Genomic DNA, 18369 nt, shown 5'->3' with positions numbered 1-18369 from the left:
AACGTATGACCACTGGCAACAAGATGAGCTTTTGGTTTGTGCAGGCCACCACCAAGCATAATGCAAATAATATTGATTACGCTCTATTTTATTAGAGCATAATATTCATTATGTCTAAGGACTAAAAACACGCCAGCTTAAGATTATGGGGAAAAAAATCATTAAGAGAGAATAAACTCTCCAAAGCAAGAGAGCAAGAAGAAAACCTCAAGCCTTTTGAATGAGTTCAAGTTTTCAGGTCAGACGACCTAAACCCCCAGGAACAGCAAAAGCTTCTAGACAAGACTTTTGAACAGTTACACACAACAGTGTAGACTTTGCCAGAAGGCTGTATATCTGCAAGTATTCTCATATTACACAGGGGTCAGAAGAGGTAAATTCTGACATGAACACCTTAGTAAATAGGCTACTAATCCTTTGCAAAAGTCTAGACTCAACTACTAAATAGACATTTCATAGTAATTTTTTAAAAGATTAGCTGGGCATGGTAGTGTGTGCCTGTAGTCCCAGCTACTCAGGAGGCTAAGGCAGATCGGCTCAGAACTCTTGAGCCCAAGAGTTCAAGGAGCAGTGAGCTGTGATCTCACCACTGCACTCCAGCCTGGGCAACAGAGCAAGGCTGAAGGGAGAGGAGGGGAGGGGAGGGGAGGGAGGAAGGAGACAAAGAGAGGAAGGGAGGAAGGAAGGAATGGAGGGAGAGAGGAAGGAAGGAAGGAAGGAAGGGAGGGAGGGAAGCAGGGAGGGGGAAGGAGAAGGAAGAGAGAGAGGGGAGGGGAGGGGAGAAAGGAGAGGAGAGGGAAGGGGAGGGAAGAAAGGAGAGGACAGGGGAGGGGAGGGGAAAGGAGGAGAGGGGAGGAGAGGGGAGAGGAGGGGAGGGGAGGGGAGGGGAGAGGAGGGGAGAGGAGGGGAGAGGAGGGGAGAGGAGGGGAGGGGAGAGGAAAACAAGCACCAACATAGGTTCACAGATGATAAGCCTGCTGCTTTCAATCAGCAATCAAGAACTGCTGGCATATAGTAGATACTCAAATATATCCTTTTCCTTTTTATGTATTCTTTTAAAAATAACAGCAACATTTATTGAGCATTTGCTCTGTGCAAGGTGCTGTTCTAAGTGCTTCATATGGTTTCATTCATTTAACACTCACAACAACTTCATAAGGTATCTAGGTACTATTATTACTATTATTTTACAAATGAAGAAACAGACACAATTTGCTCACAAATATTTACTGAGCACCTTCTATGTGCCAGATATTGTGCTAGGTCCTGGGCATAAAACAATGGACAAGAAAGATACACTTCCTGCCCTTCAGGAACTCCATCTAGTGAGTGAGATAGGCTTTACCAGATAATGACACAAATAATTACTAAATCACAGAATGCTGTGATAGCACATCAAGGGGTAACCTGACCTAGTCTGGGAAATCAAGGAAGGCTTGCCTGAAGGAGTCATATCGAAGCTAAAGATGAGTAGCAGTTAGCTAGGGATAGAAGTGGAAGCAGCATGTGCACCTGGGGTAAGAAAAAGGCTGAGGCATTTGAGGAAATAGGAGGCCAGTATGGCACGAGCAGGAACAAGGGGAGAATAGAACCAGGTTAAGCCTGGAGAAGGAGCAAGGACCAGTCTATACAGGGCCTTGAGATGTGTTTCAGACAAACACACCCCTGGATCAGGGAAGAATCAGAGACACACTGAGTCTGGGTTTCAACAGTGCCTTCAGCTCAGTCTTTCACCAATAAAGCGGGAAAGTGTAAACTAAGAATGGAATGGGCTGGGCACGGTGGCTCACACCTGTAATCCCAACACTTTGGGAGGCCGAGGTGGGCAGATCATCTGAGGTCAGGAGTTCGAGACCAGCCTGGCCAACATGGCAAAACCCTGTCTCTACTAAAAACCCAAAAATTAGCTGGGCGTGGTGGCACACGCCTGTAATCCCAGCTATTCAGGAGGCTGAGGCAGGAGAATCACTTGAACCCGGGAGGCAGAGGTTGCAGTGAGCCAAGATCGCACCACTGCACTCCAGCCTGGGCAACAGAGTGAGACTCTGTCTCAAAAAAAAAAAAAAAAAAAAAGAATGGAATGATTTGGTCAATTGAATATTTGCTAAAGAATGTTGACTAATTTTGTGCAATCTAAAAAAGCTCTCTAGTGACATGTTACAGAATTAAAACCTTGAACTTATATGAAACCACCTGTGAATAATAGATAGGAAAAATTGCTAATGGAGTGACAGAGTCATAAATCCAAAAGACCCAGATAGGTTGGGAGGATGAATTAAAACCAGCAGGATGATTTCTCACATGAGATGTCACGTGTATTTCTGATATCTGGCTCTGAAGTCGTTTTGCTTCATAAAATCTTGGAAGAAAGTCCCACTACATTGCACCAACTTCTCTGCCCTAAAACAAGACCCTACAGCTTTCCTAAGTGTCTAGCCTTAGGAGTAATAGGTACGACTCAGCAGTGAGAACACCTACTAGTGCCCGTCATTCCCAAGAGATGAGTAAAGTATACGGTCCTTGAGATGAGCATGAACCCAACCACAGAAGGCTCTAAACCACAGAAGGCTCTAAAGCTCTTCCTGTAGCTTGAAGGGGTCCAAACAATGAGGCAGGCCCTGCTGTACAAAAGAGATGCTGTGTGTGATACGAGAGAGGTCTCCTGGCCCTGTGTTCAGGAGACTGGCAAGGTAAAAGAGCCACCAAGCTCAACCTTGTGAATTGAGAACAATCTTGAGTGTAATTCAGTCTGTCTTCTGGAGACATTGAGAAAAATAAGAAAGTTCTGAACTATTAACAGGGCAAAAGCCATATATAAAAATTTTAATTAAAATAAATATATATGCATATAGGTATTTGCTTACATATATTCATTCCTGCCTTTAGGTAAAATCAATAACAACTACACTTTTTCAGGATGGGGGAAGCCTGACTTGATCGTGGGTCATGTGAAAAGGGCCCAGCGATTTGCACCGACCTCAAGCCCAGCATGAATCAGCACTGTGGTAACTCACGAAAAAGGCAAATGCTAACTTATGCAGCATGAGATCATGGGAGAGAATGGCCCCATGCTATTCTGGGCTGTTCTGTAAAGTTGCCTTCTTTCCAGGCACCTCTTTCATGGGGCACTAACAAGCCAGATGGTGTTTAAAGCAGAATAAAGAGGGGGCTGGGGGGACTGGAAACCACGAAATGTGAGGAAGAATTGAGGGACATGAGGATGGGGGGGGACATATCTACCTAGAGAAAATTTACATAAAACATAAGAGCCATCTTCAAATAGCTGAAGGGTTTCTCCACAGAAAAGAGAGAAGACATTCTTCTCTCATACACAACAGGACAAAACAAGCAATAAAAGTATTAAGAAAGGTATTAAGTGTATTAAAAACAATAACATCCTGGGTGTCCAAGAAAGAATACAAAAAAGATTACAGGAAGGTGGATTCTGGCTCAGTAAAGACAGAACGTTCATATAACCCACGTGTCTAAAAAAATGAAGAGTTAACTTATCAGAGAACTCCTTGGCCATGGACTATGCAAATACCAACCTATTTTAAATTCAGTCCCCCAACTCCATGTGCCCCAATACCAATTAGCTCCAAATCAGCTCTATTTTTTTCATGAATAACCATCATATTCTAACATACTATATAATTTACTTATCATGTCTATGTTGATTGTATGTTCTCCCTGACTAGAATATAATATCCAGTTCAGTAAGAATTTGTGTCTGTTTTTGTTCACTCATGTATCCTTAATGCCTAAAACTGCACCTGGCTTATAGTAGATGCTTAATAAATATTTGTAGAATGAATGAATGGAGGCCAGAAAGCCAAGGATCATAAATGCTATACAGTAGGTACTCTTTTTTTCTTTTTGTGTTTTTTTTCTTTTTTTCTTTTTTTGGAGACAGCTCTGTCACCCAAGACGGAGTGCAGTGGCGCAATCACAGCTCACCGCAGCCTGGATCTCCTGGACTCAAGTGATCCTCCCACCTTAGCCTCCCAAGTAGCTGGAACCACAGGCACACACCACCACACCTAGCTAATTTCTTAATTTTTTTTGTAGAGACAGGGTCTCACTATGTTGCCCAGACTGGCCTTGACCTCATGGGCTCAACTGATCTTCCTACCTCAGCCTCCCAAGGTGTTGGGATTACAGGTGTGAACCACCATGCTCAGCCAAAGCAGGTACTCTTGATCAGGGTCCAGGGAAAAGCTACAGAAAATCTCTGAACTCCCCAAAAGCAAATGCAAAATCTGATACATAGGTGCATTTTTCTAGAGAGGGCTTTCCTCTGGTACCCAGAAAGATCCATGACCCAAAAAAAGCTTAACAGTGCCTCAGCAGGCCGGGCACAATGGCTCACCCCTATAATCCCAGCACTTTGGGAGACTGAGGCAGGTGGATCACTTGAGGTCAGGAGTTCGAGCCAGCCTGGCCAACATGGTAAAACCCCATCTCTACCAAAAAATACAAAAATTATCCAGGCATGGTGATGCGCACCTGTAGTCCCAGCTACTGGGGAGGCTGAGGTGGGAGAATCGCTTGAACCCAGGAGGTGGAGGTTGCAATGAGCCAAGACTGCGCCACTGCACTCCATCCTGGGCGACAAAGTGAGACTCTGTCTCAGAAAAAATAATGCCTCAGCAGATGAATCTCTGTTAGAGGAAGGGTTGGACTTCAAAACGTTTTAGGATCCTCACCCAACTCTGACTCTACAATTCCGTGAAAATGCCAGAGTCCCCAGTTGAAGGGAGAAGGGGCAGGGGATTAAGACCAATAACACCCTGGGAGTCCAAAAACCACAGAAGCCTGGAACAGGTCAGAGCACGGGGGCTCACTGCCTGCCCCTGTCCTGGGCTCAGCAGCAGGTGGGGGAAAGAAAGCTGCAGATGGCTTCTGAGCAGGCCTTCCACCATCCTGCTCTTATCACCTCAAACATGAGGCAGCCACTGCTGAAAAGCTTTGACCCCTGAGTGGTGAGAGTGGGAGACTTCTAAAAGGTGCTGAGCAGCTGTGAGCCTCAAGCTCCAGCAACAATTCTCCTTAGCGCTGGCATGAATCTGAGTCACAGGATTCCCCTACAGTTCTGGCAGAGCGCCCCCTAGGGTGGCTGGATGGATATTTTCCAGCATCCTATTGCTCTGGGAGGCTAGGCGTCAGGTCGAAAATCTGATTGCTTCAGAAAAAGAGGAGGAAGGTGCTTGCTATTTTAACATGTAGCAACACATAAACAAATAGTTTGATTGATAAACATTCAGGTGCAAGATACTATACTAAGCAATAGGGTGCACAGTGGGTGTTCAACAAATACTTATCTTAGTTGTTTATTAACTCAATATCACTCAGTCCTTCCATCTATCCTCCACTTACCACATACCCTGCCATCTTGTGCAGCATTCAACACACATACTTTCATGCACACACATGCATATATACCGCTCTTTCAACACAAGGCTATCCAGTTTAAGATGGCTGCATATTAATACAAGCTGTCAGATTAACAAAAAATCCAAAGGCCCCACTGGTTACCTTCTCGTCGTCGTCTGTGTGAATGCAGTTCTTGTCTGGGTTCAACTCAGTCACTCTAGCTTTGATCCATTCTACACCAGATGGAATTACACTTGCCGTGGGACGACCAGATGAGGACAATTGTTTGGCACCAGCACCCACCAGTGTCCAGATTGGCTGGTAGAAATGTCTCTGAGAAACAAAGTATTTGAAGATTTATTGCAATTTGACACTGATCAAAAGGGGTCATAGCTAACAGTATGAGCTAGATTCTCTCAATCACTCCCTCCTGACCTTTAGAGCATCATATGCAAAAGTCTCCACAAAGTTAGCTCCGTCTATTAGGAGTCTCCTATTATGGTAAGCTCTGAAGGACAGTCACTCCACACAAGAATTCTTCCAAGATCATCAGAAAAGCTATAAACTATCTTTAGTGACCACTGCATTATGGATTGCTAAAAGTTGATTTGGTGTTTAATATGTACAGGTTATATACACGTGCATATCTACACACATATTATGGATACTTCATGTGAACAAATATTTTAAAAATTAAGCCCAGCAGCCCAGATATGGTTCCTCAGGAGCATGTGGAGAGAGTGGTAAGTCTGGAAAGTTTACAGCCCTTTCCAGGGGTCCTCTAAACTTCATTAACTTCCAACTGTGTTTCCCAAGCCCAGTGAGGGCTGTGTTTCCTGATCAGCCCTTCTTCTACTTTCTCAGAGACTCAGAGATTTTACACCAAAGACAGTAAGTACCAGATCCTACTCCACAATGCAATGCATACCCAAACTTTCACTAACTTCTGGAGTTTTCTTGCTTCAGATGGTCCTTTTTTTTTTTTTTTTAAGACAGAGTCTCGCCCAGTCACCCAGGCTGGAGTGCAGTGGCGCGATCTCGGCTCACTGCAACCTCCACCTCCCAGGTTCAGGTGATTCTTCTGCCTCAGCCTCCTGAGTAGCTGGGACTACAGGCGTGTGCCACCACGCCTGGCTAATTTTTGCATTTTTAGTAGAGATGGAGTTTCACCATGTTGCCTAGGTTGGTCTTGAACTCCCGACCTCAGCTGATCTGCCTTCCTCAGCCTCTCAAAGTGCTGGGATTACAGCCCTGAGCCACTGTGCCCGGCAACAGTCCATTCTTGATCTAAGTTAGTTATGAAAGTTCTGGACGTAGGGGCAAAGGGCAGATTTGTTTAATGGCCTCTAAGAATTCCAATCCACTTAGAGTAGACTGGGGACCAAGAGCTCTCAATATTGCCAAAATGCCTCAAAGTGGCTGGCCAGCACTGCCAAAACCCACAGAGAGGTGAAGAGGACACCAGGAATGACTTTGCAATCTCCCTACAACCAATAATGTGATCCAAGAGGGAGGAAGACAGAGGTTTCCATTTATGAGAGCTCATCAATGGCCAGTCCATCTTGAACAGTAAGAGGAGCAAAAACACAACCTCAGATTTTATTTTTAGACTATGAACATCAGCTCCAGCTATCACTAAACCAGACTCAGCAGGGAAAGTACCAAGGCTGGGGCTCTGGCAGCTCCTTCCAGAAATTCCTGTCCTGCACTTCCTCACAGGGCAGGACAAACTTGATTCTGGCCACCTGAATTGTGCCCAGGTCCCAGAAGAGCCAGTCTCCTTACAAAGAGAAGCCCGACTGGGAGACCCACCCATGCATTAGCTAAAATACAACATATACCAGAAACAGTGGCCACCTGACAGAGCTCTCAGACCACTGTCATTTAAAGTGAGGTTCCTGAATTGAAGAGATGCCACTTTAAAAAGGAAAATGATAGAGACTGCCCCCTAGTTTCCTCTCAAATCATAGCCCTGGTTAACATCATTCCCTACTGGGGACAAATCTTGAAAAGGAGTATGTCTTCCTTGTCCTGTCCTCCCCCTGAAACAGGCACCTGATCCATTTTGCTTTTTCCTCCCAAGGATACAGCTCCCAACCGGTACATGCCTAGTTCCATAGGAAACATTAGGCAAACCACCAAAAATCTTTAATATTTTTCTGAAGCTTTTGGACAATCTTAACATGTTTTTTGTGAGACAGTGCCTTACTCAGTCTTCCCTCCTAGTGTCAACTACCTTTTCTCCTTTATAATCTGCCCTTGCATTTAAATTTCTAAGCCCACTGACAGCTTTCCAGAGGCCTTCCTGCTCCCCAACTCATCATCCCTTCTCCAGACAGGAACAGATAGGCAAGTGCAGTGGCCATTGATTTTCCTCTGGGCAAGAGGTTGGCACTGGGAGAGTGTCATGGGTTGAATTGTGTGTCTCTCAAAGAAGGATGTTGACGTTCTAACCCCAGTACCTGGGAATGTAACCTTATTTGGAAATAGGGTCTTTGCAAATGTAATCAAATTAAGACGAGGTCATTCTTGAATAGAGTGTGCCATAAATCCAATGATTGGTGGCTTTATAAGAGGGTCATGTGAAGACACAGGGACACAGAGACACACAGAGAACATTCTGTGAAGATGGAGGCAGAGAAAGGAGTGGCACAGCTGCAAGCCAGGGAGTGGCAAGGATTTCAGGGTAACCACCAGAAGCTGGGAGAGAGGCATGAGACAAAGCCGCCTGCCCATCCCTCTCACCCAGGCTGCAGAGGGAGTGTGGCCTTGCCCATAGCTTGGTTTTGGGCTTCTAGCCTCCAGAACTGTGAGGGAATAAATGTCTGTTGTTTTAAGCCACCCAATTTGTAGCAATTTGTTATGGCAGCTCTAAGAAACTAATACAGAGGAGAACACTAAAAGCCAAGAGATCTGTCCTCCCTCTCTCTTTCCCTCCACTTCCTCCCAGTCCTTATGGATAGGCTGCTTTCTGTGCCCAGGAGAAGCCCTAAACTGGACACATGAAGACCCATTGCTTGATAGTCATACCCAACCCCAGAACACACACACACACACACATACACACACACGTACACACACACCCAGGCCCTCAAAAGGGGAGGCTTACCTCACTGGGCTCAACAACGGCCACATTCTCTGCACCCACTTTCCTCTTCATGCGGGCGGCCATGGTGATTCCGCCACTGCCCCCACCCAGCACCAGCACCTCATAATGGTTCCTGGCCGCATGGCTGGCCCCGGTGTGCAGCTGAAGGGGGCCAACCTGCTGAGTGCCCAGCCTGAGCAGGCAGGCAAAGAGCTGGGCACGGGGCCCTGATACCACAGCCACCAGTGGCACCATCTTCAGGCAGGATCAGGCTGGAAGGGAAGAGACAGGGCTGTGAGTGCCAAGGTAGAAACCATCATGGGACTGAAGCGTTTTCTTTCCAGGAGGAAGGGAGGCCGGCATCTGGCCCGCTCCAGCTGGTCCCCATCATCTCTCAAGACCACTTTCCCCACCGGCTATGGTCCCAAGGTCTCCTGAGAGCACCCAATTGGTAGCTATCAATTGACTACACTTTCCATTTCTCCCCTTCTTCCTACATTCAGGCTATCGAGGACTTTGTTTGAACCAGGTTCCCCAACTCTTTGAGTCCTTCCTAACAACCTGTCTGTACCCATCCTTGTCCATCCGTAAGATCTAGGGCACCATCTGGTTGTATCCAGCTGTTGGCCCATTCTCCACGGAGGCACACTCCCCAGTGCTTTCTTTGGATTTTCAGTCCATTAAAACTGATATACGAGTCCACTATTAGAGACCTACAACATTCCTTGCAGTAAAAGGCACCTGAGACCTTGTTGAAACAGAAACTTTCTAGCAAGAAACCCACCTTCTGCAACTCAGAGTACCCACCAAGGCAATCAAGCCCTCAGCCCCCATCCAGAGGCCTCCTGGCTCTGCTTGCCCAGGGAAATATAATGTAATCAAATCACTGGCTATAGACACACAAGTGAAGGCCCTCCACACCTCTAGCAATTTTAACCAAATGATTTTAGAAAGCCATAAAAGGAGCCCTGCCTGGTATCATAAAGTTATATTTTATGGAAGGAATCTGCACATGCTGCTGACCAGTCTTTTATTACATCCAATTCAGTAAACAATTTCTCCTTAATAGTTCCTCCGAGAGACTCACTGTACCTTTAAGAAAACCTGTTTATACTCTGAGCAGTTAGTGCTTTGGCAGAGAGGAAATTAAGGCTTCTCAGAGACTGACCTTTGCTTCACCCCACACACAAAGCTAGCCTGACATCCAGGACCCCATCCACTTACAAACCTTGAGTGGCCCCGGCTCATGATATCTCCCTCCCTGGGTAAGACAGTGCCCCAAATCCTATCGTCAAGTCCAGTTCTTAGGGTTCAACACTGCTCCAAGAACCCTTTATTAAAATGCAAGTGTCCAGCAGGGGACTAACACTTCTAGCTGCTAAGGTTACTAACTTCTTAATGAAATGACTTAATTATATCATTTCCCCCCTCCCTGGAGAAGAGGAAGCCTGCACAAGGGGATTAGAGAAAGCTGAGAGGGCAAAGAGCTATAAAAAGAAAGAAAGGCCTTGGAGAGGGGGAAAAATAATAGGGAATGGGAAAGAGGAGCCGAGGGGCTGTTAAGATTAACTTTATTCCAGAGTTTTGGTGCCCCGACAACTTCTTCAATATTTCAGATCTCAGAAGCAACCTAGAGCTGTAGGAAGGGGATTTGGAGGCCCACGGTAAGTAGGACAGGCTCATACAGTGTTTCCAGGAGTCTAGAGTCAATACAACCCTTCTGGAAACTTACCCTTTGACCCTCCATTTCCATTTCTAGGAATCTAATCTATGGAAATAACCTCTAATACTGAAGAAGAAAAACCACTACAAAGATGTTTTTCACAAACGTATTCATAATCTGGTCACCTCTCTGCTAATTGGTTTGTGGATTAGGGCTAATTATGTCCTGGGGACAAAAAAAAAACAAAACTGCAGGCTCCACACGGGCCAGAGAAGGCTCAGGTCACCACTTTAATATGGGGGCAGAGAGCAATGCAAATATCAAAACACTGGGGAAAGGTTAACTAAAATATGGAATACAATATGATTTCTGTAGTCTTTTAAAATTATGTTCATAAAGAATATATAGACCAGGTGTGGTGGTTCACACCCATAATCCCAGCACTTTGGGAGGCCAAGGCAGGTGGATCACCTGAGGTCAGCAGTTCAAGACCACCCTGGCCAACATGGTGAAACTCTCTCTCTACTAAAAATACAACAATTTTTAGCCAGGCGTGGTGGTGTGTGCCTGTAATCCCAGCTACTAGGGAGGCTGAGCCATGAGAATTGCTTGAACCTCCTGGGCAGAGGTTGCAGTGAGCTGAAATCATGCCACTGCACTCCAACCTGGGTGGTGACAGAGGGAGACTGTCTGAAAAAAAAAAAAAAAAAAGAATACATAAAATGTTTACATCATGATCAGGATACAAATTAGAAATGCAATATTCTCTCAACTATGTAAGAGAAAACGTATTAGAAAAAACAAAGCCAAAATTTTAACACTGGCAAGTGGTTTTCTCTGGGTTTTAGAATAATGAGTGATTTTGATTTCTTCTGCTTTTATGTATTTTATAAAAGTCTCTACTATACACATACATTAATATTGGCTGGACATGGTGGCTCACACCTGTAATCCCAGCACTTTAGAAGGCCGAGAGAGGAGGATCACCTGAGCCCAGGAGTTTGACACTAGCATGGAAAACATGGGAAACCCCATCTATATTTAAAAAAAAAAAAAAAAAAAATTAGCCGGGCATGGTGGTGCACCCAGCTACTAGAGAGGCTGAAGTGGAAGGATCACTCAAGCCCGGGAGGTCAAGGCCGCAGTGATCTGTGATTTCACCACTGTACTCCAGCCTGGGGACAGAGGGAGACCTTGTCTTAAAATAAATAAATAAAATTAATATTAATAAAATCCTCCTTTAGATGATAATTAACATTTACTAAGTCCTTTACATAAGCATTTAACTTGTGAGTTGGCTACCACTATCATTCCCACTTACAGATGGTAAAACTAAGGCAGATAGCAGTTAAGTGACTCTCAAGGTTATACAGCTCATGGGTGGACTGTGATTTGTACCCAGGTATTTTGGTGTCAGAGCCTCTACTTTTAACCACTACACCATACTATCTCTACGATCTTTAGAACAATATGTCTCAACAGCAACAAAACAATGCTTGTGTGATAATATTAAATGGGAAAAAACTGGACCCTAAAGTCAGCAGAGAAGAAACAGAAAACTGTAAACTTCTGTTGACAAGGAGCATAAATCTGATATGATTTCTTAGTCTCCTCAGAAGATAGCCTGAAACATATAGCTTTTTTAAGAAATAAGAATTAACTACCGGCCGGACGTGGTGGCTCACGCCTGTAATCCCAGCACCCCGGGAGGCCAAGGTGGGTAGATCACTTGAGGTCAGGAATTTGAGACTAGCCTGGCCAACATATCAAAACCCCCTCTCTACTAAAAACACAAAAATTAGCCAGGCATGGTGGCACACGCTTGGGAGGCTGAGGCACAAGAATTGCTTGAACCCAGGATGCGGTGGTTGCAGTGAGCCGAGATCATGCCACTGCACTCCAGCCTGGGCAACAGAGTGAGAGTCTGTTTTTAAAAAAAAGAAAGAAGGAGAAGGAGGAGAAAGAGAAGAAGAAGAAAAATTAACTACCAATGATACAGGAGAATGCAGCCACTTCATCTCTACATTCTTACAAGATGAAATACACTTAAAAATCAAGGCCAGGTACGGTGGCGCATGCCTATAATCCTAGCACTTTGGGAGGCCCAGGTGGGAGGACTGCTTGAGGCCAGGAGTTTGAGACCAGCCATAGCCAAGATGCCAAAACCCCATCTCTACCAAAATTACAAAAAAAGAAATTAGACGAGTGTGGTGGCACGTGCCTGTAGTCCCAGCTACCCTGGAGGCTGAGGTAGTGACAGGTGACAGCATGCTGGCAGCCCTCGCAGCCCTCGCTCGCTCTCAGCGCCTCCTCAGCCTCCGCGTCCGCTCCGGCCATGCTCAAGGAGCCCTTCAGGCCGCCACTGCGCTGTGGGCGCCCCTCTCTGGGCTGGCCGAGGCCGGAGCCAGCTCCCTCTGCTTGCGGGGAGGTGTAGAGGGAGAGGCGCCGAAGGGAACCGGGGCTGCCAGCGACGCTTGCCGGCCAGCACGAGTTCCGGGTGGGCATGGGCTCAGCAGGCCCTGCACTCAGAGTGGCAGGCTGGCGCCGCAGGCGGGGGCAGTGAGAGGCTTAGCACGGGCCAGCAGCTGCGGAGCGTGCGCCAAGTCCCCCAGCAGTGCCGGCCTGCCGGCAGGGCGCTTGAATTCTCGCCAGGCCTCAGCGGCCTCCCTGCAGGGCAGGGCTTGGGATCGGCAGCCCGCCATGCCCCAGACCCCGGCAGTGGGCTCCCGCATGGGTAAACCTCCCTGACGGGAGCCACCCCCTGCTCCGCAGTGCCCTGTTCCATTGACTGCCCAAGGGCTGAGGAGTGCAGGCGCGTGGTGTGGTACTGGCGGGCAGTTCCTCCCACGGCTCTGGCATGGGATCCACAAGGTGAAGCCAGCTGGGCTCCTGAGTCAGGTAGGACTTGGAGAACTTTCATGTCTAGCTCAACGTTTATAAATGCACCAATCAGCACCCTGTGTCTAGCTAATCTGGTGGGGACTTGGAGAACGTTAATGTCTAGCTAAGGGATTGTAGATACACCAATCAGCACTCTGTGTCTAGCTCAAGGTTTGTGAATACACCAATCGGCACTCTGTGTCTAGCTCAAGGTTTGTAAACACACCAGTCAGCACCCTGTCAAAACGAACCAATCAGCTCTCTGTAAAACAGACCAATCAGCTCTCTGTAAAATGGACCAATCAGCAGGATGTGGGTGGGGCCAGATAAGGGAATAAAAGCAGACTGCCCTAGCCAGCAGTGGCAGCCGATTCCGGTCCTATTCCACGTTGTGGTAACTTTCTTCTTTTGTTCTTTGTCATAAATCTTGCTGCTTGCTCTTTGGGTCCGCTTTGCCCTTATGAGCTGTAACACTAACTGTGAAGGTCTGCAGCTTCACTCCTGAGCCAGCAAGACCACTAACCCACCAGAAGGAAAAAACTCCAAACACATTTGAACATTAGAAGGAGCAAAGTCCGCACATGCTGCTTTTAAGAACTGTAACACTCACCACGAGGGTCCGCGGCTTCATTCTTGAAGTCAGTGAAACCAAGAACCCACCAATTCTGGACACAGTAGGAGAATGGTTTCAGCCCAGGAAGTGGAGGTGGCAATGAGCCAAGATGATGCCATTGCACTCCAGCCTGGGCAACAGAGCCAGACCACACTGCAAAGGTTAAAAAAAAAAAAAAAATCTGGCACAGTGGCTCATGCCTGTAATCCCAGCACTTTGGGAGGCCGAGGCGGGTGGATCACTTGAGGTCAGGAGTTAAAGACCAGCCTGGCCAACATGGTGAAACCCCATCGCTACTAAAAATACAAAAATTAGCCGGGTGTGGTGGCACACATCTGTAATCCCAGCTACTTGGGACCCTGAGGCAGGAAAATCACTTGAACCAGGGAGGCACAGGCTGCAGTGAGCTGAGGTCATGCCAGCCTGGGTGACAGCAAGACTGTCTCAAAAAAACACACACACACACAAAAAAAACATTGCCCATGTCCCACCTTTTCATTCTCCCTTACCCCAGCAATTCTAAAAAAACGAGGCCAGGCGCAGTGGCTCACGCCTGTAATCCCAGCACTTTGGGAGGCCAACTCAGGCAGATCACCTTAGGCCAGGAGTTCGAGACTAGCCTGACCAACATGGTGAAACCCTGTCTCTACCAAAAATACAAAAAAAATTAACTGGGCATGGAGGCAGATGTCTGTAATCCCAGCTACTCAGGAGGCTGAGGCAGGAGAATCAATTGCTTGAGCCAGGGAGGCAGAGGTTGCAGTGAGCCAAGATTGCGCCACTGCACTCCAGCCTGGGCAACAGAGCAAGACTCTGTCTCGAAAAAGAAAAACATCGATAAATAAGGTAAATTTAACTTTCATTTACCAAATGGCACATGCAATATATTTTATAATCAAATAGTATTATGCTTTTAAGTTAGATTAAAATTCCTCTATTCTAAATTGATTGTGTCCCTCCTTCAAAGGATGGGAATGAATGCTTTGATATGACTGCAGTCTAACTGGAGAAGTAAAGTCCCTGTTGATTGAAAGATAAGACAGCTGACTGGGCATCCCCTACTTCCATCACTGGCCCCTGGTTCCAGACCTGGTCTGGACAAGTCTTTGGGACTTCATACCTTTCCATACAGCTCTTCCTGGACAAGCAATACAGACTGCCTGTGTCAAAAACTTCCTAATCTTACGTCACATGACATGGTTTGTGAGCAGCCAGGGCACCTGGCAGTGTTCAAACAGAGCTGCTGGCTAAGCAAGAATTACTCAGAGCATTCTTAATGAAAGATCCACCAAGCCAAGGATTGTCATCAACCCTTCAGCTATTTTTGCTTTTGAGGACACAGTGGTTCTTTGACTTACAATTGTTTCCTCTCAAGCCTAGGCCAGGCTGGGCCCACTCTGCTTTGGGTTTCAATAACCACAGGGTCAACCTTTAACAGATCACCTTTGTAGAACACTTCCAAAATCAAAGAGGAAAACAGTCAACAAACAGTCTCCAGCTCTTGTCGCCTACCCTATTCTTCCCGCCAGACCCGGCCCAAGCTTACTGTGAGCTGTTGGTCTGGATCTCTGTAGCTTCCAGTCTCAGGGCACGAGTGAGCACTGTGTACACAGCACAGGTCAGGCTCACACCTGGTGCCCAGGTGGAGGGACTGTTGGAAAACTCCTCCTCCTCCTCAGCTAAATCCTCCCACTTGGGCTTTCTGGGCGTATTTAATTAATTAAGTCAGCCCTAATGCTATTATCAGTTATTTACACCTCTTAACCAAATATTTTCTTATTTCAAATCCAGAAGACAGGATTTGGTAGGAAAATAATCTATTCTGGCTGGGTGTGGTGGCTCACGCCTGTAATCCCAGCACTTTGGGAGGCCAAGGTGGGCGGATCACGAGGTCAGGAGATGGAGACCATCCTGGCCAATATGGTGAAACCCCGTCTTTCCTAAAAATACAAAAATTAGCTGGGTGTGGTGGCACATGCCTGTTATCCCAGCTACTGGGAAGGCTGAAGCACGAGAATCACTTGAACCCAGAAGGCAGAGGTTGCAGTGAGCCAAGATCGTGCCACCACACTCCAGCCTGGTGACGGCGCAAGATTCCATCTCAAAAAAAAAAAAAACGAAAAAACTATCATCAAAATAATAAAATAGTAACTAACATTTATTGTTTACCAGTTGTTGTGCTGTCTCAAAGACTCCTCATAACCTTATAAATAGAATCCCCATTTTACAGATGATAAAATTGAGGGTTTGAGTAGAGATAGAGAACTTGCCTAAGGTCACAAGACTAAGCAACAGAACTTAATTCAAACTATCTAATAATTCAGGAAAAATGCCTATTGCTAAAATTATTTTATTTTATTTTGTTTTGTTTTTGAGACAGTCTCACTCTGTCACTTGTCGCCCAGGCTGGAGTGCAGCAGCGTGATCTCCACTCACTGCAGCCTCCGCCTCCTGGGCTTAAGCGATTCTCGTGCTTCAAGTCTCCCGAGTAGCTGGGATTACAAGCACCCACAACCACACCCAGCTAATTTTTCTACTTTTAGTAGAGGCGGGATTTTACCATGTTGGCCAGGCTGGTCTCAAACTCCTGGCCTCAAGAGATCCGCCCACCTCGGCCTCCCAAAGTGCTGCGATTTATGGGCCTAAGCCACCGGGCCTGGCCCAAGCCACTTTAAATTTGAATGAAAATAAAATAATCCCAGCACTTTGGGAGGCCAAGGTGGGTGCATCACTTGAGCTCAGGAGTTCGAGACCAGTCTGGGCAACAGGGCGAAATCCCATCTCTACTAAAAATACAAAAAGTAGCCAGGCGTGGTGGTATGCTCCTATAATTCCAGCTACTAGGGAGGTTGAGGCAGGAGAATCACTTGAACCCAGGAAGAGGAGGTTGCAGTGAGTGGAGCCTGCCTCACTGCACTCCAGCCTGGGTCACAGACCAAGACCCTGTCTCAAAAAAAAAACAGTTAAAGTAGCTTGGTTGAATCCCATGAAGTGAGGTGGGAGGTGAGAGTGAATATATGTTTTGTTTTGTTTTGTTTTTTTCTGACAGAGTGTCACTCTGTTGCCCAGGCTGGAGTGCAGTGGCATGATCTCGGCTCACTGCAACCTCCTCCTTCCGGATTCAAGTGATTCTCCTGTCTCAGCCTCCTGAGTAGCTGGGATTATAGGCGCCCACCACAACACCCAGCTAATTTTTATATTTTTAATAGAGACGGAGTTTCACCATGTTGGCCAGGCTGGTGTTGAATTCCTGACCTCAGGTGATCCACCCGCCTCGGCCTCCCTGTTATTAATTTTAGCTTACTAAATAAACTGAAAAGAAGGAAATTAAGTTTTTTTGGCAAAGAAGTGCAAAGTACAATAATCGTACTGATTTAATTTTTTAAGAGTCTTTATCTTTTAGAAATATACACTGAGATTCTTATAGTTGAAATGACTCAGAATTTGCTTGAAAATATTTTAGGAGGTGTAAGTGGATAGGGGTATAGATGAAACAAAATGGGCCATAAGTTGGCAATAATTTGAAATCAGTGGATGGATATATATGGATGTTCCTTGTGACGTCTATTTTTGTACATGTTTGATGAAAGTTTACACAATAAAAACTTAAAATGAGTGAATGAATGAAAAATCAAAAAAACAGTATGTCAGAGTGAATACTGGTTTTGCTCTTTAGTCACGGAAATGTTAAGGTTTGGGCATATTTCAATAATAGCAAGATATTAGCAATACAAGTAATAGCAACACAACTTATCATCATACATCCTCCCATATGCATAGAGCTTTACAATTCACAAGGCCCAAACCTGAGCCCACACTGGAAGTATTGATATCTCTTTACAAATGGGAAAACTGAGGTTCCAAGAGGCAAGGTCACTCAAGGGTTTCACGCAAGGCATCAGCAGCAGGGCCAGAGCTAACATGAATTCTTTTTCTGATGAGCAACTTTTTCTGAATATCCTTTGTAGCCGCAATGCAGGCATTAGCAGGAGCTAGCAATTCAGAGAAGGAGCAATTCCCAGTCTGCACCTTCCAGCTCCAGGGATGGCCTCTCTGCTGCGACAGGGCAGAACAGAAGAGTCCTGTATCCCTGGGTGGCCCCACATACTGTCTCCTAGAGGGGCAGGCCTCTAAGCAGGGGCAGATCTGGGTTTTATGGGCATTGAAGCCTATACAATTTGGGGCTTCAAATTTGGGGTTTCATAACCCAAAATTACAAATACAAAATTAGATACAATATCTAATATGTATTTTGAATGAGAAAGTAAATCACAACAAATACCTGGATCCTTGGTGATCTGAGATCACCTTTGTTCTGAGATCTCTTTTAGAAAATGTATCAGAAATACAAACATAGCAATGCTTGCTAGTTACAACCTGGCTACCTCCTGGAACATGCAAAAACTCCCTGCATCCACAGCCAATAAAGGGTCAAAACAAGATTTAACTGGAGGAGGTGAAAGGAATGAGGGAGGCGACCAAAGCAAACATCATCATTTCCCTATTACATGAAGGACATTCCTGGAAACTGGCTCACAAGATTAAGAAGCTAACTCCCAAATCTGTAGTCAGCAAGCTGAAGACCCGGGAGAGCCTGTGGTGCAGTTTCAGTCTCAAGGCCAGCTCAAGACACAGGACAAGCCATGTTTCAGTTGAGTCTCAACACAGAAGAACATCCGACGTCCCAGCTCCAAGACACTCAGGCAGGGAGGGCTGATTGTCTCTCATTCACGGCAGTGTTAGCCTTTTTGT

At 46.0% G+C, this 18369-nt stretch overlaps 1 protein-coding gene across 5 annotated transcripts in view; it reads right to left on the bottom strand.

The window, feature by feature from the left end:
- The window catches only part of SQOR (sulfide quinone oxidoreductase), a 55222-nt gene that overhangs the window by 24262 nt on the left and 12591 nt on the right, over positions 1-18369 (bottom strand). For all 5 annotated transcript variants that reach the window (XM_063716142.1, XM_054531420.2, XM_024232333.3 and 2 more), the window contains exons 2-3: positions 8483-8733; positions 5536-5706 (exon numbers count right to left, since the gene is read on the bottom strand). In XM_063716142.1, coding sequence (XP_063572212.1) covers positions 5536-5706; positions 8483-8716 — 405 coding nt within the window. In that variant the 5' untranslated portion in view covers positions 8717-8733. The remainder of the gene's footprint in view (positions 1-5535; positions 5707-8482; positions 8734-18369) is intronic.

This window comes from Pongo abelii, chromosome 16, assembly GCF_028885655.2.
Source record: "Pongo abelii isolate AG06213 chromosome 16, NHGRI_mPonAbe1-v2.0_pri, whole genome shotgun sequence".
In the NCBI taxonomy this organism is placed as follows: domain Eukaryota; kingdom Metazoa; phylum Chordata; class Mammalia; order Primates; family Hominidae; genus Pongo; species Pongo abelii.
This window is presented reverse-complemented; position numbering and strand designations above follow the sequence as displayed.